Source organism: Podarcis liolepis (genome assembly GCF_965112155.1).
Source record: "Podarcis liolepis genome assembly, chromosome: 2".
NCBI classification, from domain to species: Eukaryota; Metazoa; Chordata; class Lepidosauria; order Squamata; family Lacertidae; genus Podarcis; species Podarcis liolepis.
In genome coordinates, this window is record NC_139555.1 from 42,833,793 (window position 1) to 42,859,086 (window position 25,294).

General features: G+C 43.7%; 1 protein-coding gene across 1 annotated transcript; it reads right to left on the reverse strand.

The window, feature by feature from the left end:
• Positions 1-1,082: 1,082 nt before the first annotated feature.
• LOC310700302 (killer cell lectin-like receptor subfamily B member 1) lies at positions 1,083-21,591 on the reverse strand. Its single transcript, XM_083489565.1, has 7 exons — positions 21,434-21,591; positions 14,521-14,631; positions 12,609-12,743; positions 11,223-11,356; positions 9,109-9,194; positions 3,347-6,882; positions 1,083-2,227 (listed from the first exon to the last, which is right to left on the reverse strand). The coding sequence occupies exons 1-6, from the start codon at positions 21,450-21,452 to the stop codon at positions 6,762-6,764; spliced, it is 606 nt and encodes a 201-aa protein (XP_083345691.1). The 5' UTR covers positions 21,453-21,591; the 3' UTR covers positions 1,083-2,227; positions 3,347-6,761.
• Between the last annotated feature and the right edge of the window lie 3,703 nt (positions 21,592-25,294).

Consider the following 25,294-nt stretch of genomic DNA (forward strand, 5'->3'; position numbering starts at 1 on the left):
AGAAGAGGATGTGTAGAGATGCAAATTTGGAAATAATGACTACAGTTTAAACAGAAATACAGTGCATATTATCCAGATTTCATCTCCATTTTAAATGCATTTTGAACACATTTTAACACTGCCAGCCACTCAAATAAAGGCGACAGTCCCTGAAAGTCATGCAAAACCTTAAACTTTTTATATCCTTCATTGTGTTGGAAGAAGAAGAAGAAGAAGAAGAAGAAGAAGAAGAAGAAGAAGAAGAAGAAGAAGAGTAGTAGTAGTAGTAGTAGTAGTAGTAGTAGTTTGGATTTGATATCCCACTTTATCACTACCCGAAGGAGTCTCAAAGTGGCTAACATTCTCCTTTCCCTCCCTCCCCCACAACAAACACTCTGTGAGGTGAGTGGGGCTGAGAGACTTCAGAGAAGTGTGACTAGCCCAAGGTCACCCAGCAGCTGCATGTGGAGGAACGGAGACGTGAACCCGGTTCACCAGATTACGAGTCTACCGCTCTTAACCACTACACCACACTGGCTCTCCAGTGTGAACTCCATTGGGGGACAAGACCTGGGAGAGGAAATTAATATGGTTAAGGTGGAGTAAGATCTGGCCCTCAAAACAATTGTCTTCAGTTTCAACCACCATTACAGAAAATTCAATGAAAATAATTCACAGTTGTTTTCTCATGCCTGCATGGATGGGGATCATTTTTAGAAACCAGGTAACAAGTTATGTTGGTGTAATTGTGGAGCCATAGGGGCATATTGGCACCTTTGGTGCCCCTGCCCATCAGTTCGCACTTTCTGGTCCAATGTAATAGCAGAAACTAGCACTACTATTGGTAATGTGGTACAGGCAGACCTGGCTTTGTGCCTCCTACCTATATTCAAAGGCAGTAACTTCTCTGTTGTGCTGAAACTCTTTATTATCTATCTGTTAATGGCTGCTCAGCTCATAGTGGCCCAGGGGTATAAGGATCCCTCAAACATCACAGTGAATAATTGGCTTAGGGAAGCTCTGCACATTGCAGTCTTGGAAAAACTCAGGCACCATCTAAGAGTCGGGGAGGGGGGGGGGACGATGACAACAAAAAACGAGAATTTTGCAGCTGTTTGGTCGATTTTTATGATTTTTGCTTGCCTGTAAATGGAAACATTAATGACTCTTGACATCATTTGACTGGGCATTATACTAACAGACAATTTTGTCTACGTGGGTTCCACCATAACCAGCAACCTCTCCATTGACACTAAGCTGGACTTGTGTATTGTCAATGCAGTTATGGCAATGGCTTGCCTCTCCAGAAGGGTATGGGAGAATGTGATGCTAATGCCCAGTACCAAGATGAAGGTCTTCCCTGACTCTCTCTCTCTCTCTCTCTCTCTCTCTCTCTCTCTCTCTCTCTCTCTCTCTCTCATAGCAATAGAACCTATTGTTCACCTGCTAGTTCTTCTGGGTATTTGTCTTTCAAGCCTAAATTAAATGTTTCCAAATGACAAGAATCCCTACATTGTGAATTATAGAATTGTAGATTTGGAAGGCACCCTGAGGGTCATCTTGTCCAGCCCCCTGTAATGCAGCAATCCTACCCACCAACCCTCTGGTTAACAGCCAGATGCACTGCTCCATTGCTTTGCACAATCTCTGTACACAACTGAAAGGTTTGTGCTTACTCACCTTTTGTTGTATACTGTTTTTCTTTATCTTGCTTCTCTCCTTTTTGTGTTGGACTAATCCAATTAAAAAGAAAGAAGGAAGGAAGGAAGGAAGGAAGGAAGGAAGGAAGGAAGGAAGGAAGGAAAAGAAAGAAAGAAAGAAAGAAAGAAAGAAAGAAAGAAAGAAAGAAAGAAAGAAAGACAAGGCCTCTCACCCAGGTTACCTATGTGCCTGCTCAGTCTGCTGCCTAGGTAAAAACCAGTGCATTTTTTCAGCCAGAGTGTGCTGGAACACAGTTCTGGCACCTCTCAGTTGGGTGCCATTGAGGGACAGCTCTCCCCTGCCTGCTTCTTGCCTTTACGTACTTCCCTTCCTCCCCCACAACAAACACTCTGTGAGTTGAGTGAGGCTGAGAGATTTCAGAGAAGTGTGACTAGCCCAAGGTCACCCAGCAGCTGCATGTGGAGGAGCGGAGACGCGAACCTGGTTCACCAGATTACGAGTCTACCGCTCTTAACCACTACACCACACTGGCTCTGGCACTGGCAGGGGCACATTTATTTGACCTGCACCAGAACCAGGGATGACCCTGGTTCTGGTGCCCCATGATATTCTTGTAAAGAAGCTGGTAAAATGGGGTCTTGACTATGCTACCACTCAGTGGATTTGTAACTGGCTGACTGACCGAACCCAAAGGGTGCTCATCAATGGTTCCTCTTCATCCTGGAGAAGAGTGACTAGTGGGGTGCCACAGGGTTCTGTCTTGGGCCCGGTCTTATTCAACATCTTTATCAACGACTTGGATGATGGACTCAAGGGCATCCTGATCAAATTTGCAGATGACACCAAACTGGGAGGGGTGGCTAACACCCCAGAGGACAGGATCACACTTCAAAACGACCTTGACAGATTAGAGAACTGGGCAAAAACAAACAAGATGAATTTTAACAGGGAGAAATGTAAAGTATTGCACTTGGGCAACAAAAATGAGAGGCACAAATACAAGATGGGTGAAACCTGGCTTGAGAGCAGAAAGGATCTAGGAGTCTTGGTTGACCACAAACTTGACATGAGCCAACAGTGTGACGCGGCAGCTAAAAAAGCCAATGCAATTCTGGGCTGCATCAATAGGAGTATAGCATCTAGATCAAGGGAAGTAATAGTGCCACTGTATTCTGCTCTGGTCAGACCTCACCTGGAGTACTGTGTCCAGTTCTGGGCACCACAGTTCAAGAAGGACACTGACAAACTGGAATGTGTCCAGAGGAGGGCAACCAAAATGGTCAAAGGCCTGGAAACGATGCCTTATGAGGAACGGCTAAGGGAGCTGGGCATGTTTAGCCTGGAGAAGAGGAGGTTAAGGGGTGGTATGATAGCCATGTTCAAATATATAAAAGGATGTCACATAGAGGAGGGAGAAAGGTTGTTTTCTGCTGCTCCAGAGAAGCAGACACAGAGCAATGGATCCAAACTACAAGAAAGAAGATTCCACCTAAACATTAGGAAGAACTTCCTGACAGTAAGAGCTGTTCGACAGTGGAATTTGCTGCCAAGGAGTGTGGTGGAGTCTCCTTCTTTGGAGGTCTTTAAGCAGAGGCTTGACAACCATATGTCAGGAGTGCTCTGATGGTGTTTCCTGCTGGGCAGGGGGTTGGACTCGATGGCCCTTGTGGTCTCTTCCAACTCTATGATTCTATGATTCTATGACCCAAAAATTAGCTAGGGAGACAGCTTGCCCTAGTTTTTCACTCCTCTGCCTGCGGTGAACGAAGCTGTTGTCAAACCAGCATCTGTTCAGAGCAGCAGCTTACTGTAACAACTTCATGGTGAGAACCTATTTCCTTGAAAATAGCACCTATTTTCTTGAAAAAAAGCACTGGTAATAACCATCGATGGACAAAGTCATGGGCCCTTCTGCTCTTCTGCTCTCCCTTCATAGGCCCTTTAAATAGAGGCTGTCTCACAGCAGCCTCATAAACTTAAAAGATATAGAATGATATTGGTATTAAGGAACATTTAAGCTTAGAACTGCTCCAGAGCCAGACTCAATCACATCTTTTTAAAGGCCATGGTTCTATTAGAAGTAGGCATGAATAGTTGAATCTTCAACTAATGTTTCATGGTCAATGGGGTTTCCCCACCCCAATTTAATATTGAATATAGGCTAGGATTAGACTAAACATTGGTGTTAATCTTGGCCCTTCTCCTGAAGTCTCTTCTCCTACCTGATACAGAACCTTGAAATGGCGGACTTTCACAGTATGCCTTTAGTAAAACTGTCTACCAGTCCAACTCAGAAGGCAGATGACCTTCCATTAGCAAATATGACTGCTAGCTCTCATGGTTTCCAAGGCAACAAAAGGTGGATGAGGTTCAGGAACAATGCCTATCCCTTCTGATGACAGGGAAATTAGGTCAAGGACTCCAGTATGCCAAATGGTGCTTGAGCGTAGGGTATGAGTGACTAAAATGGGCAGGAAATAGAAAGCACCTTTGCTGAACTCAGCCCTTACCTTTAGTCCTATTATTTTAGAAGAAGTGAAGGCAAGGGACATTTTGTTAAGACAGCAATTCAACTGGTGGTGTTCCTGTTCATGAAACTACTGAGAATAATCCATTCTTCAGGGAGCTAAGCAGTCCAGAGCAATGCCACCTGAGACAAGCAGAGGGGAGGTCGTGGGCTTTGGCAAACAGATTTGGGATGGTTAGCTAGCTGGAAGAACAGGAGAAACTCTACTGAAGGAGAACAAAGAAGGACAATGGATCCAACTAGGGTATCTGTTGTAACTTTTAACCACCTCTCTTCTCACTTCCTTAAAACTTGGTAGGCAATTATGCAATATGAACTGATTTCCTTAGAAACATTTACCACCCACACTGAACAGTTTTTTCCAAGTACCTCAAAAAAATTGTCATGAGTGCATGGCACCACTTCCCTAAGTGGCAAGACATCAAGGACAGTCCTACAGGGTTTAATTCCCTCTGGATGAGATAGCATTGAAGACTTACCATTCCTTGGACATTTGAGAAAAAGTTCTGCTGTGCAAAATGCTCCTGTTCGGTGATCCACAGAGCCATGCCCCTTCCCATCATACTCCATTCCCTTCTTCACATGGCCAGTGAGCATGCCCAGTCCTCACTGGTCTTTTTTAATGAAAGGTGGTGGTGTTCTACTTTCTTAGGTTTTCCCCCCTACTTTGAAAACTTAGGGTTTCCATGAGTATGCTGATACCTCCAGCTTGTTCCCCAGTGGCCTTGTTTCGGCTACAGTTTTGTTGGTATGCAACACCTGCCTGCAGCTAGAAGTGATATATAAGCAGAGCCTTTTGGGAGCAAATAGACACTCCATCAGCAGGCAGATCCCCAGAGAAACTTTGGCAGCTTCCATCACCACAGCTGAACTCCATCTACAAAGTCTCAGCTGTCTGACCCTCTCTCTTTCGGGACACATAAATGTGCTCACTCACAGGGACTGCGAGTGATTCCAAATAACATCTGCAAAGATGATATTCAGTGAATTGTGAAATACAGTGGTACCTTGATTCTCAAACGGCTTGGATCCCAAACATATCGGCTCACAAACACCGCAAACCTGGAAGTAAGTGTTGCTGTTTGCGAACGTTTTTTGGAAGCCGAACGTCCATTCGGCTGTCGGCATTGTTTCCAGGGCCAATCAGCCAATCAGAAGCCATGCCTTGGTTTGTGAACGGACTTCCAGAACAGATTGGGTTCGAGAACCAAGGTACCAGTGTACTCAGAATCCAATCGTTATTGCTACTATCTTATTCATTTGAAATACTTCTCAGTTTATGCCAGTCAAGAAGTATTTGCATTTGTAATTTGACCTAGTTTGAAGGGCAAAGATAAAACTTTGCATAGTGAAGCGAATCTACCCAATCCAGACTTCTAGACCCAGTACACAAGCACAAGACACAGCTACCCTTTGAAATTTGCACTTTTGTGATGCAGTTCTCTAACAACAATAACAACAGTATGTAAAAGAATGCAGACATTAAAAATATGTGTTAGTGATAATAGCATATTAGGGAATATGCTGGCCAAAATGCATACGCTGGGCACAACTGCATCCAAAACACATCAGGAGAAAAGCACAGGAAAATGCAAATAATTTTTCATGAACTTTAAAAATATTTACAAACTGATGCAGAAATAAGGGTGAATTAAGATTGGAAAAATTTGAAATGAGGAGAAACCAAAACTATGAGATTTGTCTATCTTTAACTCAGCATTTCTCAAGCAAGTTCCATACACAACAGTGTATTACGGTACTTTAGGCTCAGCTCAATTCCTTGAAATCAGGTAAGTATAATTTGAGCTTCTTCTTCTGTATTTTCATTTTCATTCTTTGCCTTCCCTTATTTTTACACGTTTGCATAATCATCCAGTCACATCCTGAGCTTAGGAAAGACAGAATCAAAGCCAGCACTGAACATTTTCCCTCTTTTCCCTCTTTCTTCTTTCGTATTTTCAATATTAGTTCACATTGCCAGTTGAGCAGCGAGGCAATTTTCTCTCATTTCCCTATTATTACTGAGGCACATTTCTAACATCTTTTTTTTTCTGGCTGAAATCCACTTTTGGAACTGTTTTTCAGTTTACTGTTCCCTTGTTCTCGTGACATGCTTGTGCTATTTAAAGCCATATTTAATGCTCTCTCTCGCCCTTCCCATTTCCTGTTTACTTCCTTTTCTTTCTTTTTTCAGTTTTCAGAGCATGATCCATTTCTGCCCCCAACAGTGATGTGATGGAAGACAAGATGCAAAGTCTCTGCACAAACACACACAAGAAGGCCAAGAGCTGGTCGCCGGAAGCAGACACACCTGCTCTTTAGTGCTATACCAAATTAAAAAAAGACCATTCTCAGCTGTTTGCCCACCTCAAAATTGGCTGTTTTGTTTCTGCTCTGGAGATATACTTCCATAGCACTATAACAGCCATGTGAGACATGTTCCTGTGCAACCGGCCATAGAAGTGCAAAGTCCGCCGTACATTGAAACTATGAACAGAGCACATACATAGACGAGCACATTACAGCTACATGCCGTAATTTTTCACAAATGACAATATAAAGCTTACAAAGTAACATGGAAATATATTGTTTCTTATGCTTGATATTTTTCACAAATGTAATACAAAGGATGGGTGCAAGAAGTTTGTGAAGGAGCAATCGTATTGTTTTTCCAGGAGACAAATGTACAATTTTCATTTTCTGTCTTCCGAGTTCTATAAAGAAAGAATAACATGCTTCATTTTTACTGGGAAAGAATGACCCAATTCTACAAGTGTCAGTTAAGGAACACACAAGGACACGTAGATTGCTTTCAACTGATCAGGACTCTTTAGCACTGGTGAGGCATTCATTGCCTTTCTGCAATCAGTTGGAAGCAGAATTAAAACGGTGGACCTACATGACACTTTAGATAACGCTGTTTTCATTGGGCAAAGTTCCACTATATATTACTAATTCATTTTATTGGAGCATTTCCATCTGAGCTCTCCAATTCCAAAATGAAACACTCAAAGTGTCTAACATAAATACAACCAATTAACGACAATAAACTCCTCCACTCCTGTAATTTGCAGGGAACAGGAAATGACTTATGAAGGACAATTCATGAAAATCATGGCCATAGTGACTGAAAAGGAATCAACTAATTAGGAGGATGTGACTATTAAAAAGGTACAATAACTCAAAAGTACTCTCCATAGTACTTTGCCAGTCCACACTAGACAGACTGGTGCTGCAATTGTATTTTACAACAAAAAGAGGCCCTTATCAGGTCTGAATAAATTGGGAAGACAGCAGAGGAGCTCACATGGGCTGTCATTACAAATGAAATTTACACATAAAAAAATAGTGAACAAAGGAGGTCAATTCCAGTGAAAATAGGGTGGAAGTGACCTTAAAGGAAGGTCCAGATGAAGGATTTATTAGGTGTTGAATATGCTGATTCACTGCACAGGTAACAAAAAAATCCAGTCTCTCCCCCTCTCAATCACTTTAGGAGAATCTACATCTACCTCTAGAAACTCTGTACTCCATTGCCTAGGAGAGAACAACTCATGTCGAAAGCATCACACGCACAGAAGATGGACCACCACTGCTCTCCATCTGACATGAAACATCAGAAAGAGGTTGGCTCCATTCACACACCTTGTCACACCTCACTGGATTGTTGGCAAATGCTAATGATAAAATTTCCCTTGGTGGATATGATAAGCCTCAATGATGTGATATCAAGGAGGACTGGCTTCCTTTGGTTGGCCGATCCCCTTCCTGACTGATCAGCACTTCCTACCAACTGTAAAATCTCTCATTCTAATTGGTTAACAGGGTTCTCATTCTGCTATTTAAAAAATCTTCAATATATGCTATACTTTTATGTGGTTGTCTGGAAACTTGCCTTGATCTAAACCGGTGCCTTAGATCTCTTTGGTCACACTGGGCTAACATGTAAGTGTTTTGTTCTGCTGGAGGCTACACACAGCAGAGAGTAGCGTTTTAGTTCTTATTTCCTGGAATCTTGCAGGAGTCTGGCATCTCCCAGGTCTGAGTTGGGGGTGGACTGTTAACAGGAGTGGTGACAGCCTATCAGTTTGGGGGTTTCGATTGACACTGAACCCCTTAACCTTTACAGGTCTGTGCTGTAAGTTCCTACAGAAACATCAGGAGGTGGAAACAATTACAGTACCTAGTGTGACAATTTACTTAGGGAAGCACTGGTAGGTTTGTCATCTCTCGAATAACATTTGGTGCCCACCTAAAGGCTTGGTTCTCAGTATTTTTAATGTGATAATTTCTCCATATATAGACTCCTCTGGAGAATTCTGATATGACGGACCAGCTTTCTGAGTGCTTTGGTTAGTCAAAATTACAACTTGCCATATCCAGGGCTTAACCCACACTGGTAGGGTTTCTCAAGAAAACTGAGATATACTGAAGGCTCATCCATACTTCTGCTTGCTCTGAATTAGAGCTAAAGAGCAGGTTTTCTGGGGGAAAGTGGCGGGGCAAAGGCAAAACCACTAGATTTATGCCTAGAAAGCATGGGACCAGCAGAAAATCATTCAGAGCCATGTTTTCTAGGCACAGGACAAGAAGCAGGACGGGCCCTGAGATGGAATCTTGTGTTGTACATGATGCAGCATTCCCAGGATCTCTGGGGAAAATAAACTTGTGGTGAATTCATCACACAAACTAAAGGTTGTATACATTGGCATTCATATAATTGCTCTACCTAGCCCACACTGGTCTTCGTTCTGTCTCTCTCTCTCTTCTGGAGCTTAATGGATACCTACAGCCCATGATGTGACCCTTGTCAGCTGATTTCATAATGTTCTCTTTTGAAAAGTGCAGCACACATTTGCAGCTTCATGTGGTCATAAAATTCTTGTGAGCAGATAGGGATTTGGAGAGGAGGCCAACAGCAGTAAATGAAGCTTACTTACCTGCCAGTCACTTTATTCTGTTCTCCTTCAGGGTTGTCAACCCAGTATTCAGAATTATTTCCAAGGTTCAGATTAACCTCCTTGATCTAAGGAGAGATGATGATGATGATGATGATGATGATGATGATGATTTTATTGAATTTATATACCACCCTATACCCGGAGGTTCCAGGGTGGTTCACAGAAAAGATAAACATAAAAACCACAATATATATATAACCACAATAAAAACAACAACCCAATAACACATCCCCCCATAAGAGAGCCACATTTTAAAAGCGCATAGGATGTCAATCAGATCAACCAAAGGCATGGTTAAAAAGAAACATTTTTGCCTGGCACCTAAAGGTATATAATGAAGGTGCCAGGCGAACGTCCCTGGGGAGAGCATTCCACAGATGGGGAGCCACTATAGAGAAGGCCCGTTCTCATGTTGCCACCCTCCTGACCTCTCAAGGTGGAGGCACATGAAGAAGGGCCTCAGAAGATGATCTCAGGGTCCAGGTAGTTTCATATGGGAAGAGACGGTCCTTGAGGTGTTGTGGTCCTGAGTCGTTTAAGGCTTTATAAGTCAAAACCAGCACTTTGAATTGGGCCCGGAAACTAACTGGTAGCCAGTGCAGTCAGACCAGGATCGGAGTAATATGCTCAAACCATCTTGATCTGGTGAGCAACCTAGCTGCTGAATTCTGCACTTGCTGAAGTTTCTGAACTGTCTTCGGAAAGCAGGAAAGGTCAGATCAGAGTCTGCTCTTTGCCCTCCCCCTCACTCCAGAAGAGTATAAGCAGCACTAAAAAGGAACTGCAAGTTACCCTCCAAATTAGGACCTCTGAGATAGCTCTGGACTATAGCAACTGCACCTCTAATTTAACAAACTAAATGAGATTGACTGACTGAGTGCTCACTAATGGTTCCTCGTCATCCTGGAAAAAAGGGACAAGTGGGTTGCCATGGGGTTCTGTGCCGGGTCCATGGTTTTCAACGTCTTTATAAACAACTTGGATGAAGGAATTAAGGGGATGCTCATCCAATTTGCAGGTGACACCAAACTGGGAAGGGGAGCCAATGCCACAGAAGGCAGAATCAGGATTCAAGATGGGCCCAAACTAACATAATTAAATTCAATAGGCTCAAATGTAAAGTTCTACACTTAGGCAGGAAGAATCAGCTGCACAAATATAAGATGGGGGACACCTGGCTTGCCAGTACAGTAGTACCTTGGGTTATAAAGTTAATTCGTTCCAGAGGTCCGTTCTTAACCCGAAACGATTCTTAACCTGAGGTGTGCTTTTGCTAATGGGGCCTCCCGCTGCTGCTGTGCCACCGGTGCGTGATTTCTGTTCTCATCCTGGGGCAAAGTTCTCAACCCAAGGTACTACTTCCAGGTTAGCAGAGTTTGTAACCCGAAGTGTTTGTAACCCAAAGCATTTGTAACCCGATGTACCACTGTAGTACATATGAAAAGTATCCAGAGGTCTTAGTAGACAACAGCTTAACATGAGCCAGCAGCAGCAGCAACAACAACAAAAAACAGCTAATGCTATTCTAGGCTACATCAACAGAACTATACTGTCCAGATCAAGGGAAGTCATACTCCAAGCAGAAGTGTGGATTAGCACTCAGCTTGAATTTGTTCTTATTTGTGATATAAAGTTGCTTTATATAACTAGTTCATACTATTCTATTTTGTATAATTTTGATATTTAGATCTCATTTGTTGTGGGTGGGTGGGTTGGGACATATTTCTTCTTTGTTGGGTTCAACATCCCACAGTGGCCAATGAGGTGCCTTCAGCACATTTGGCAGTGTTCAGGAAACAAATGGCAGGAGAAAGTTGTGAAGCGAGAATCTGAGTAAAATTCTGGGAAGGGGAAAGGTCACACATGGTACATAAGAGGCTGCAATTGTACGCCACTACTGTACCTAGGAATAGAGTTAAGTAAAGAAACTGAGTAGCAGATGGACCTTCACAGAAAACTATGAGGATCAAGAATGGGAAGAACAGTGTGTGTGTGTGTGTGTGTGTGTGTGTGTGTGTGTGTGTGTCCTGCATCACTGAAATCTAATTAATTCTCTATGCAAGGTTAGTTCCAGGAAATTCACCAATGCTCACCACTTCAGCCGTTGCCAGGGGCGCACTTCGCCTACTGCAGTCCCTCCGTGCCTCTGCCCAGGTATGTTTAAGAGTGGAGATGTAAAGGCACTTTGTTTGATACTTCTGAAAGTCCCCTGGACACTGAGGAATAACTGAAACACACAGAGCCCTGGGATAAGAAACCATGGTACTGAAATGATTCTATGTACTAATCATGAAAGCTCCAGATCTTAGCATAGCTTGCTAGTCATACACATCCATCCAAAACTGGGCTCCCCATTCTATACTGTTCCGTGCTTAATGCTGTGGATATTTGCACATTTATATATTACGAATGTATTCTACCCAGCCCAGCAGAGAGTACATAAGGTTTTGATCCATTGCCCATGGATCGTCACAACAGGCTGTGGATTTAACCTATAATTCAGCCCTGTCTTTCCTCTATTCCTTTGGGCTGTAGAGCTCCTAACACCATCTTCCCTCTAACAACTTGGCTACTGTTCTTCCAGTGTACATGCTGGTGCTACAGCAACATAGCTGAACTATCCTCAGAAACCCAAGGCAGCTAGCTATCCTCTAAAAGAGCCAAATCTGTATTTGAATATTTAATCAACTGGTGCTTGGCAACTTCTCACATACACAATAGTCCCATGAAAATCACATCAGGAAGTGCCCACAGCAAAAGGCTTTGATTCTGTGTATCAGAGATGGTGAACCTGTGGCCCTCTAGATGCTAGTAGAGTACAACTTCCATCACCCTAACCCCTTGCCATGCTGGCTGGGGCTGACAAAAGTTGGAGGCCAACAGCATCAGGAAGGCCACAGGCAGAGGCGGATTTAAGGGTACTCAACCGGTGTGTCCACACTGGGTGCCGAACCAAGAGGGTGCCACATTTTCTCCACTCCTCCTCACAACACACCTTTTGCCCTAACATCAATTAGTACAATGCCTCATGAACTTCTGATAAGTGCACTTTTTTCTGGAGAGAAGCTGAAGGTACATTTCATTCTCACATCCAAGAAGGGTTCATACATGAGCCTGCTAAGAGTGAGAACTTCCTTTATCCACGCAAGAAGCCCGACTGCTGCATTTCCATCTGAGTGGCTCTGGGCCTGCTGCATTAGCAGTGACTGATCAGACAATGCAGAAAGGTGTGGTAACACGACTCGCCCCATTCTGGTGGGGCTGAATGAAAGAAGGCAAGAACTGTACATAATGTGGAAGCACAGTGAGCTTCCTCCTCTAGGAGTGGGTACTTTAGGCTAGCAGGAATCCTATTTTTTTAGTCTGTTTCCTGTGGCACATTAACAGTTCCTCTCACAGTATAAAGTTTGAGAATGTTTGGACTAAAATGACCAGCGGCATAGGATGATGTGCCCTTCCGGGTCCTCTGTTGAACTTACATTTCAGAAAGGCCAGCACAAAGGCAGCTGACGCTATTAACAGGGAAACAAACACCAAGATGTAGAGGGTGACGATAGAAGCTCTCCGACAACAGCAGTCCGTATGATCAGTAAATCTGGTGGGTGTGGGCACACCTGCAGATAACCAATAAGAGTGACTATTATAGCACACACAGAGAAATAGCTGGTATCACAGAGTAAGGGGCCAGATGTGACCTGTACATATGTAAAAGGCATGTGTATATGAGATGACATGCTTAAGTGCAGCCCACTTCCTCCCCCCACTACACCTGCTGTGGATGGGAGATGGTGGGATCTGTAGTTCAAAGATGAGGTGGGGTGGTGGAGGGTGATACTTGGGGTGAGCCCCCCTAATGTATATTGACAGGCCCCTGCAGAGGGAGGGACACAGGTGGGTATACTGGCCCTGGGCCTCGGAGGCCTAAGCCAGCTGAAGGTGGGGTGGGCAGGGATTGGCTGCTTTTTTGTTTATAGTTTTATTCTATCAAGAATCCTGCCCTGTGCCTGAGACAAACTCTCCATGGGCCTGTTAAGTGGTGCCTCAGACCACCAATTTCCTTGTCTTCTAGGCTCAATCCTTCTGAAAGGACAGATGAGCCTAGTGTGTACAGCAGGCAGATAAGCACCAGGCATCCTGATACATGATCTGTAATAGATGGTGTTTGATCAAAGCAGGAGAAGGAGGGCTTCTGGGGTGGGTCATCTGAGGGAGGTACGTTCCGGCACCATTCTGTCTAGGGGGAAAAAAGCTGCTTATATGAAAATGATGTTTTGAATGTGCTATAAAGGTACAGTTACAGATAGGTAGCCGTGTTGGTCTGCCATAGTCAAAATAAAAAAATTCCTTCCAGTAGCACCTTAAAGACCAACTAAGTTAGTTCTTGGTATGAGCTTTCATGTGTATCTGAAGAAGTGTGCATGCACACGAAAGCTCATACCAAGAACTAACTTAGTTGGTCTTTAAGGTGCTACTGAAAGGATTTTTTTTATTTTGACTATAAAGGTACAGTGTGCACACAGCCTTAGTTTAAGGGAGGTGTATCGCTCAAGGACACATCCATTCTACCTTTCTGCACGAAGCTGACCTATCAGCATCAGTGAGTCATTTAACGAAACATCCTATTGGTTAAAATGAAGGCCTTGGAAAGATGTCAAAATGGTGTGGTCACTCAGCTCATGATCTGCGTCAACCTACTCCCCTAATTTGTTGTTTAGTCATTTAGTCGTGTCTGACTCTTTGTGACCCCATGGACCAGAGCATGCCAGGCACTCCTGTCTTCCACTGCCTCCCGCAGTTTGGTCAGACTCATGTTTGTAGCTTCGAGAACACTGTCCAACCATCTCGTCCTCTGTCGTCCCCTTCTTCTTGTGCCCTCCATCTTTCCCAACATCAGGGTCTTTTCCAGGGAGTCTTCTCTTCTCATGAGGTGGCCAAAGTATTGGAGCCTCAGCTTCACGGTCTGTCCTTCCAGTGAGCACTCAGGGCTGATTTCCTTAAGAATAGATACGTTTGATCTTCTTGCAGTCCATGGGACTCTCAAGAGTCTCCTCCAGCACCATAATTCAAAAGCATCAATTCTTCGGCAATCAGCCTTCTTTATGGTCCAGCTCTCACTTCCTTACATCAGTACTGGGAGAACCATGGCTTTAACTACACGAATAGCTTTGACTCCCCCAATATATGGCTTTAACTCCCCCAATAGGATAGTTTATTTATTTACCTGGAAATGATCTAGGTGAGCAATTATTTAAACAGGTTCTAGTGGGCCCTTTGGATGGGGTGATAGGGTGAGACCTCACAGGCATTTCCACAGCACATGCATTGGCTTCTTCCCAATCCCCAAACCAGATTGAGGCCATGGACATTATTGTGCTGTTAAGAATCACTTACCTGTATCTGCTTTCTGTGTTTGCTGTGGGGTTGGTTGTTGCCATCTCAGCAAATGGGGAGGTACAACATTCTCATAATCCCTTTCAGATGGGGTCAAACTTTCTATGGAATCTAGAGAAAGAAACAGTAGCTAAGGGGTGGTATTAAAATCCACACACCCTTCGAAAATCATCATTTACTGTATTCTGTTTATGCCAGGCATGTCCAAAGTCTGTTTCGGGGGCCCAATCCGGTCCCTGTGGCAGTTTATTTCCTGGGGTAAAATCCTAAAAAAACCTCCAGTCCTAAAAGAAACTCAACAATTCCAACCCTAAAAGAAGCTCAACAACTACAAATTCAATCCTAAAAAAAGGTCAACAACTTTGGTTGGCCCTTTGGTTGGCAGCCACGGCCCTTCACTTCATCAAATCTGGCCCTCTTTGAAAAACGTTTGGACACCACTGGTTTATGCAAAATGGCCATGTAGAAAAATATGTAATGTGGCTTAGAAAGTACACAGTGACCCAGTTCCTATGGCTGTACGTGATCAAGACAGCATGCTGGTATTCACAGCAAAAACTGCAGCTATTTCACTCCTCCTCCAGTCCAGCAGCTGCTCCATTACTCAGAGCTTACCCATGGTTTGGTTTGGTGTTACATGCAAACTTGGGCATGTTGCTTGTCTCCCCCAGATAAACCAGTGCCGGATTTATGTATAAGCTAAACAAGCTATAGCTTAGGGCTCCACTCTCTTGGGGGCCCCAAAAAAATTTAAAGGAAAAAACCTGGATGTACATTTCCAAAATATAAGATGAAAAAAACAAATAAAATAAAACCTTCATACAGCAACAGTGTTTGTGTTGTGTATGGACCTATTAGGTCCATAAATTACCATGTAGCATATATTCAACACAAAAAACAGTGACAAATTGTGGTTGACAAAGGACAGCTGGACATATAAAGGGCCTCATCAAACCTAAATCTGCCACTGAGACAAACCTATGAGTGATAAGCAGAAAACAAACCTTGACTACAGCCTGTAGCTTGACTGAAGTGAGGGAACCCAGGAATCCAAGTGCTAAGCCAAACCATGGCTTAGGTCCAGGTAGCAAACCAGGATAGTGAGAGTTGTAGCTGTGAGCGGCTGGAAAAACTACTGCCACAACTGCAGAAGTGGCTGTGTACCACCTAGCAAGTATTTCTTCTCCATATGGGTAAGGCCATGTACAAAGCCACATGGAACAAAATAATAGTCAATATAGGAACAACTGCCTAGAAATTGGTGCCTGAGTTATGCTTTTTCTCTTCTCTCCTTGTCGCTTTTCCCTTGTGTGTCTGTGTTTTTAAGACCGCAAGCCTACAAGCAGGGAGTGTTTTGTTTTGATTTTATGTAAGCCTCTCTAGAAAGCTTCTCAAGAGCAGGGTACAAATGCCTAAAATAAATGAAGCACATGGGAAATGGATCCCCTTAGTGTCTATGAGATCAGTATCCCAGAGGCCAGATCCAAATCTGGTAAAAGGCCCCATTCAGATAGCTTTGTAGCCCCAGCTGTATGGAGCAAATTTTGTAAGAGCCAATGGGACCACTCAACTTGTCAGTGATGTTTCAACACAAACACAGGTTAACCCCCCTCCAAAAAACCACCACATCCTATGATTGTATGCATCACCACAGAAATGTAGCATAGTTCCAGTGAGAGATGCATGGCTTCCTTCATGTGTGGCCACCATTGGATTGCTTTGCTTGAGGTATTCTAATAGGTATGAGAATGAATAATATGAGAACAGTCACTATCCCACTTGTTTGATCCTTTGGAGAATGTTCTATGAGCTGGGGTAGAGTAGGTAATAAGTTAAAAAAAATTATTCCGCTTCTTTCCCCAGCCCTCATCTTCTCATATAATGCAACTGTTTACTACATGGCTAACCAACAACGTTAAATCCACATCTCTGTGCTAGGTTGCTCACTGATACAGGTGTGCAAAGTTGACACAGAACACTTCAGTGGGAATTAGTAATTATATTGTTTTTATTTCTTAAAGCAAAAACAACTAACTTTTGCACATTGGAGCAAAAAAATATAACTTCACTTATATACTAATCTAGTCTGAAGTGGGGGTGACTGACCAGGAATTTCGAGGCCTTGGTGGATGGTTAAATGAAAATGTTGAACCCCAACATGCAGCAGTTATGAAAATAGTAAATTCTGTGTTGGGCTCATTAGGAAACGGATTAACTGTCAACATCACAAAGCCCTTATACAAATCTATGATGTGACTGCACTAGGAATACGATATACAGTATAGTTCTGGTCACAACACATCAAAAAGGATATTGGGGACTGAAAAGGTTTCAGAAAAGCCCAACCAATGGAGAGGGTGGAACAACTTCCCTATGAAGAAAAGTTACATCATTTTGGGTTTTTCAGTTTAGAAGATGTGGAAAGTGTCGTATTGTGTATAAAGACATGTGCTTCATGGTGTGAAGAAAGTGAAGAGAGTATCTTAGTATTTTTTAATGCTAGAGCCTGGGGCTATCCAGTGAAGCTAAACATTGGAAGATATAAAAGGAAGTACTTCTTCACACAGCATATACCGTATTTTTCGCTCTATAAGACTCACCAGACCATAAGACGCACCTAGTTTTTGGAGGAGGAAAACAAGAAAAAAATATTCTGAATCTCAGAAGCCAGAACAGCAAGAGCACAGCGAAAGCAGCGATCCCTCTTGCTGTTCTGGCTTCTGGGATAGCTGCGCAGCCTGCATTTGCTCCATAAGACGCACACACATTTCCCCTTACTTTTTAGGAGGGAAAAAGTGAGTCTTATAGAGCAAAAAATAAGGTAGTTAAAACCATGGAACAGGATTCAACAAAGAGTCCCATCCGTGGAAGCAATGCAAGAACTTCTACTTGTTAAATGGTGCTTTCCCCGCCCTGCTCCCATCCACATGCCTCAAAATTGGGTCACTGAGGGGTGCCAGGAGAAACACACACCCCCTGAAGAGTGCGTGCAAGGAGAAGAATGAAGATCATTCCTTCTGGAAAGCCCAAATGTTGAAACTATTGGCTTTGTGCAACATTGAATTATTCCCCTTGAATTCAATACCATAAGATATATGAAGGGCTTGGTTTGCTTTAAAGGAGGATTAGGGAAATTAATGAAAGATAAGGTTATTAATGGTTACTAGTTATGGTGGCTGTATATTAACTCCAGTACCACAGGCAGCATGCCTCTGAATACCAGCTGCTTAGGAGCACAAGTGGGAGGCTGCTTCTGCATTCATGTCCTGCTTCTGGGCTTCGCAGATGTATGAGGGTGTTCAGGAGGGCACCCTCTATATCGGGGTTGGGGAACCTTCCTTAGTCTGGGGGCCACTGGTGAAGGAACAGGGGTGCGGGGGGGGAGCGCAAGATCCTGGTGGTACGATCCGGCTGGGGTGCCATCGCGGCTGCCCCCTCATCCAGCGCTGGGTGTCATGCGCGCCAGCCACTCCCCTGCCTGCTCTCGCCCCCCCCCCCCGAGCTTGAAGCTCCACCACGGCTGGGGGCCAAAGGTTTAAGTGTGTGATGTCGTATTGTGGTTTTAATGTTTTCTGTTGGGAGTTGCCTAGAGTGGCTGGGCAATCCAGGCAGATGGGCACAGGGGCGAACCCAGGCTTTATTTCACCAGGGTCAAAGACCCAGTTTGGCACACGCACCAAACACACATATGTGTACACACACACACACAGGCTAGGAGCCTTAATGGCACCCCTCTGGAGGCTTCACCTGGGGCAAAACAATCTGGCTAGCCCCCCCCCCCCAACTATGCCTCTGGATGGAAGGCATATATTATTATTATTATTATTATTATTATTATTATTATTATTATTATTATTATTATTTGGTTGGCCACAGTGGGGAAGATGATGCTTGACTAGATGGGCCTTTGGCCAAGGGCTCTTCCTGTGTTATGTTCTCAAGGAGTGCTGTTTGCATGTGTATATTTGGCAAAATTGCATGCATGAATGTGTCCATTAGGAGAAATTCACACTAGAATGCAAATGACTGTAACCGTAACTTCTCCCACTTTTAAGAAGCATCAAATTTACGATCTTTCTCCAAAACGAATTATGATACAAATGAATGTTCATGATGTTAATTTTTTGTTAAAAAACAAACAAACCTTAAACTGATGCAGAAGAGCGGAGAAGTGAATTTAAGATTCAAGAAATTAGAAACTGAGAAACAGAAATTGACAGATTCATCCATTGCAAGCTGTAAGCCACCCACTGCCCCTCTCACAGCATGTGTGCAGGAGTGAGACAGAAAATGCTATGGAAAGGGATGGACAAGGGAAAAGATGTGTGACAGAAAAAGGGTGCATTGGAGGAGAGAAATACACGGTAGAGCAAGGTTCTTCCTGCAGACTGACAATTAGCTAGTGTGCCTTTGAGTTCACCAGCCAAAACACTAAAAACAGGCTTCTTGTACAGTGGTACCTCGGGTTAAGAACTTAATTCATTCTGGAGGTCCATTCTTAACCTGAAACTGTTCTTAACCTGAAGCACCACTTTAGCTAATGGGGCCTCCTGCTGCTGCCGCGCCACCACCGCACAATTTCTGTTCTCATCCTGAAGCAAAGTTCTTAACCCAAGTACTACTTCTGTGTTAGCGGAGTCTGTAACCTGAAGCATCTGTAACCTGAAGCGTCTGTAACCCGAGGTACTACTGTAGTTATAGCCATCAAAGCAAATAGGGCATTATTGTATATTGTTATAGGTTTGAGGGGAGTCAGTCTGAACGATACTCATGGATCCCTTCCAAACCTGTGATCCTATGTATGTGAGGTTAGAATCCACAACAGGAAACCCTTCTTCACATGATCTCAGGGCAGGGGATAGTGACAAAAAACACCTGATAGTAAAACAAATAAAATACATATTGTAATACTAGCATATGAGCAGGAAAGAAACACATCAGTTAAAAACTACAGTGCAGTGTCTGCCTATAAAATTCCTAAGCTCCCTGAAAATACATCTGGCAAGTATGGATAGCTTATAGAAAGGAGAAAGAAAAGGTGAACAGGAAATGTATGCCTCTGGTTGTAAGCTGAGCCAAAATTTCTTTTTCTTATTTGGCCATTCTGTTGACTCTTTATAGGAACTGCTTTCTATCTCTTGCCTTCTATGAGTAGAACCTTTGCAAAGTTGAGTCCCAGCCAGACGCAGTATACTTCACATGGCTTTCCTGCCCATATCACCATGATCTCATTAAGCATATGTTGCAAGGGAGGGCAGGGAACAAACTGGGGAGATGGTGCTCCATACATCCCATTGATTCTAGGGTAACAAACGAATCATGTAATCTAGTTGGCCACTGCCTTATGTGTTACTATGGTTTTTGTTTTGGAAGGCTGGGTAAAATGGACAGGTTTGATACAAGCACACATCTACCTTAAATATATATAAATTCCATTTTTAAGCTGCTCTCACAGCAGTGCTAGCGCTTCCTTATTACATCTCTTCCTGTCTGGCATGCCTTATCAAAGAATGCTACAGTTGCAGCCAGCTAAATCACTGTGCATGCAGAACAACTTCTGTAAGTGCAATGGCACTTCTCCTCCTTCTCCTCTTCTCACGTGCCTCCTGCACTGCCCCAAATTTGTTTTCCAAGGCTGAGTGTGGGAATTGGGGGCCAAGCAAGGAGAAGAGAGTGAAACTGAAGTCCTCATGTGAAATGAGAAGCTGGATACAACCCATAATATAAATAAAATCCAGGTAGAGATATAGGTAACCTTTGATACTGGTTATTGCTTTAGACTAAATATGTTTTAGAAATATGTATTGGTGAGTTTTAATACACTGTACACCACCCTGAGACCATACAGTGAAAGATAAAGAAACATCTAAATAAACTAACTGCAGATACCCATTTCATATTATGTGGAGGTAAACTTTATTTTTTATGTATAACATTCATATCCCACTCTACATGCAATGTACAGGGCAGTTTCTAGATATCCTGTGTTATTTCACAGTCATGCTTGGTAGGTTGCGGTGGGTGGTGGTGGTGGGGAGGCGGGGAGAGACAGACAGACATTATCTGGAAGAGGTTTAACCCAAAGCCTCCCTTTCCATCCAGAGTCAGAGACAAAGAGAGTAGAATGAAACTCAAGACAGAATGCCCAAATCATAATCTCAAAGAGGCAGCCAGGAGTGGGTGGGTGGGTCATGGAAGAGAATGCATGCCAGGTTGCAGAGGTGTGTTCAAAAGCAGTGTGGTCCTTTGTATCATCATCACATTTATATCCTACCTTCCCTCCAATGAGCTTAAGGAGGCAGACACACTTCTCCCCACCCCCATTTTATTCTCACAAACATCCTATGCAGTAGGTCAGGCTAAGAAATGGCGACTGGCCCAAGGTCACTCAGTAAACTTTCTGGCTGATTTGGGATTTGAACCCTAGTCTTCCAGGTCCTAGTTCAACACTTTAACTACTATATCACAAGGGCTCTTTGTTTAGTAAAGACAGTGGGCTAGAAGTCAAGAAACACTGGAGGCAAATATTAATAAGCCAGGATGAGTCACTGCTTCTCTACCAGAAACACATAATGTTGGGAGCAGGTCAACCAGGAATGCTGGTGAGACCAGTATCCTCACGGATAGAGTCAGGCTGCTTTTTTACTTGATTTCGCAGAGCAAGCACACACTGCTCCATCCCATTCACACTGTGCTTTTGCTGAACCTGATGAAGCCTCTGTTCTGCCCACATAGTTGGCCTAATAATTACCCTCTAAATTGGTATTGGTCTCCCTTTTCAAACATCACTTCTTTCAGTAGAGTAAGTAGACCAATCCATCAAAGCAAACGCTGGTCAAGGTAGAGAAGACGGGCCTACATGCACACACACAAACCCTTCAAGGTTCTTTTTTTGCTGTCCTCCAGTTCCTACCTGGCCTCCGACGTGCCATTTGTTCTTTTCTCGTGGTGTAGTACAGCTCCAGCGCTCCAGAACTGTTTGGGCACTTAGCACTGTTTGCTGTTCCCTCAAAAGTGAGATGTGGCTACTTCCCCAAAGGCAGGCGTCACTGACTTGTACAACAAGTGGACCTAAATGTTTATGTCTTGCAAAATTCTCAGAAGCTTCCTTTAGCTCAGAGACCACAAGCCATAAAAGGTCTATACATCATGACTCTTCTACCAGCCCCCTCAGTTCCTTAACCCTGCTTAGTGTGTAATGCTGGGAGGGGAGGGCGAGCAGCCTTAACTGCTTTTAACTTGTTTTTCATTACCTTATATGTAAATCGCCTTGAGGCAGTGGTTTAGAATGTGATTATTAATAAATGAAATACAATAATGGTGAGCCATCTTGGGCTAGTCATAGCACAAAGCAGATCAGTTTCGAAGCAAGCTGAGTCACTAAGGGGCAAAGAAGAGGAAAGGAAGAAAAAGGCTATGGGACATGAATTATCACCAGTCATCAATTTATATACCACTTACAAGTTTCCAAGCAATTAAGACAAAATAGCCTCCCTGACCTTGTACAGACAATTCTGCTTCCGCTCTAAGTAACATGGAACTCTGTGACAAACCTTATTACAAAGTTCTGGCCCTGTTGGAACAAGAGACACCAGGATGTAAACTCAAAAACACCAAATGTTATATTCTGTGGTTTTAATGTTTTAGTTGTTGTTAAATTTTATGAGCCATCTTGGGTCAATCTTTGATGGACTGGAATGCAAGTTATTAAAATAAAAGTAGTAGTAGTAATAGAGTGAGAGAATTAATTATTTATTTAATATACTGTTGCTCACCACCAAAATCTCCAAGCAGTGTGAGATTCCAAGAGTTCCAGGCACCAGGTCCATGTTTCGTTTTGGAAATGAGGCACAACAGAGACAGAGGTGTCTTCATCATATAGGGTTTATTTACACATATATACAACCTGAGCCTATGATGGAAGGGGTCACAGCATGAACACCCCAAGGTGGTTTTGTTTCTCCCATAGCCACAGCCTTCATTCAAACAGAAATCAACCATTGTGCTCTGATCCTCTAGCTTGCTGCCTTTTGCAGCCTGCAACATTTTCCCCCCTAGGTCACATCATAGCCCACTCTTAACTCTGACTTTTGTTCTTCTAATTTTCTCAGCAATAGAGGAGGGTCCCATCCATTTACCATCTGGGACAGAACCCCCTCTCCATTGCTTTCTTAATGGCTCATCATCTTCCCTTTGTTTTCTTAATGGCCTGTCTGGCTTTAACCCTTGCTGGATCCAGGGGTTTGGGAGGCTTGATTAAAGTTGAATATAAGAGCATCCAAAAATGGCAAAGCTGGTCCTGCACGAAGAGTACTGTCCCATCCAGAACAGGCTAAGCACCTTCTCCCTGAGTAAATTAAACAGGAATCCTCAAAACCTCCATCTTGTCAGAATTGTGCTTCAGATTATTGGTCCTCATCCAAAGCAGGCTATTACTGATTTCAGGCACCAATTCAGCACTTCAGCTGCCACACAGAATATGCTGCTATGGAAGCCCTACACTGTAACCCTCTTGTGAGGAGTGAGTAACTTGGCTTCACAGCAGGACCATCTGATGACCCTTAACTACTGGGCAGGAATAATCATATGACGAAGCCTCAAGAAGTATGTAGGACCTAGGCCATTTAGAGCTTTATATGTTAGAGCCAACACCTTGAATAGTGTATAAATACCAGACACCAGAGAAAGATGATGATCACGAAGCACAGAATCTTTAAAAATAAAGAAAAAACTTAATTTGATCCATTCTTCTTGATGCTCCAGTCTAATATTCTGCTAATAATTAGTGAAGATTTTCTCTTTCTTGAGGAGCAGAGGTGAGAATACCTTCACAAATGAAACAATGCTCTATCCTTCTCCAGGTACATGAAGTGTTTCCCAATATACTTCAGTCCACTGATGAATCTGAATTTGAAATACTGTATTTTTCGCTCTATAACACGCATCTGACCATAACACGCACGTAGTTTTTAGAGGAGGAAAACAAGGGAAAAATATTCTAAACGAAACAGTGGATGTATGATTTTTATGGTTCATGCTGTGGCCACAGACATGTGATCTGACAGTGAGTTTGGGGTAGCCCAATGCAAAAATCCTGAGGATCCATGTGGATCCATGCTTTGTAACCACGTTTTTGCACCATTGCGGCCCCATGAAACAGTGGGTGCGTGTGTGTTTTTTGGTGCAGGCTGTAGCCATGGAAATGCTATGTGATCTGATGGTGAATTTGGGGTGACCCAGTGCAAAAATCCTGAGGATCCATGTGGATCCGTGCTTTGTAACCACGTTTTAAGTGGGGAGGGAAGGAAAAGAACTCAAGGGACAAGGAGCACGCGTGGGGTGTGTGTGGAGAAGGAGCTTTTCTGCGAGCTGAGCGGGGAGGAGGAAGGGAAAGAGCACTGTTGCTTTAAAGGTATACTTAAGGTATTTGCCCTGTGCCTGGGGTTTTTTCCATTTAACAGTTTGCAGCCTTTTCCTTCTGCTCCTTGTTTTGAGCCAGAATAGATCTGAGCAAGTGAGGAGGACTTGGATTGCAGGGGATTCGCCATTAGCTGTGTAAAAGCGCTCCGCCTTGCAGCCTGAACGATAAGCAGCCACCAGCAGCAATAGAATCAAGCACAAAAAGGCGGTAGGGGCACTAGGACCCAGACAATGCTCAAATCTATCCTGCCTGAAAACAAGCTGCTCTGTCCCAGCCGATCAGCTGATACGTGGGGATTTGCGAAGTTTTCCCCTCTCCCTCATGCCCTCCCCAGCCTTTTTTTTTTTACTTCCTGGTTTTCACTGCGCTGGCTCAGAGCTCGAGGTTGGTTTTCTTTTGCTGCTGGTTGCTTACATTTTATCTTTCCTGCAGTCCCTCTGCAGCCTCATTGCTCTGTTTAGAGAGCGCGCGGACTTTTTCTTAGCGTCTGTCCCTCCTCCCGTGTAAGCGGCTGCTGCCGGCTTTGCTGCCATGGCTCTCCTTCCCTCCCTCCTCCCCTGCTCCAGGTCGCTTTAAAGCAAGCAAAGTGAGAGCCTCGTAGAGCGTGTAAGTGGCTCCCGCTTTGCTTGACTGATGGCAGCCATGGCTCCGATCCGTGCATTCGCTCCGTAACACGCACAGGCATTTTCCCTTACTTTCTACGAGCAAAAAAGTGCATGTTTTGGAGCGAAAATTACGGTACATCTTGGAATGTTGCAGCTACGGTGCGCTTCCAACCAAAAACAGCTTTTGGGAGTTAGATGGACAGAAAAGCTGCCTACAATTGGGAGGGGGGACTGGCTCAGATGCCAACAAACTCAACACCTACCTCAGACTTTCTAAGTTCCAGACATGGCCAACCCTAAAAGAAAGTATGGATGCTCCTTCCACTTACTGAATGCAAAGTAACTGTGTGTTTCAATCACTTAAAAACCACTGCAACCATTTCCAGAGGGGTCAGCTGTGTGTTCGATGCAGCAAAACCTAAGAGTTTTGAGTCACCTTAAAGACTGTAACCAATGTGCTACGGCATAGTAAGAACGAATGCTTATGCCAGAATACGTTTGTTTCTCTTTAAAATGCCACAAGACTCTCTACTCTCTCTATATTTTTGTTATTCCCGCACCCCGCGCTGAAATCACTGCAATGCCAGCTGGCCACTAGAGGGGCACAAAGCACACACCATGCCTCTCTACATTTTTTCTAACCAGCGAGAAAAGGTGCCTTGACCACAACCTCACCAGTACTCTTCCCTTTAAACAGGGAAACGAGGGGCGCGTGCGTATAACTGCCTTTTGCCATAGAGACGAGACC

Coding starts and splice junctions, on each gene's coding strand:
- LOC310700302 (XM_083489565.1), bottom strand. Junction 12,744..14,520: donor AACACAGAAAGCAGATACAG/GTAAGTGATTCT, acceptor GGTTATCTGCAG/GTGTGCCCACACCCACCAGA. Junction 6,883..9,108: donor CAGAATAAAGTGACTGGCAG/GTAAGTAAGCTT, acceptor CTTTCTTTATAG/AACTCGGAAGACAGAAAATG.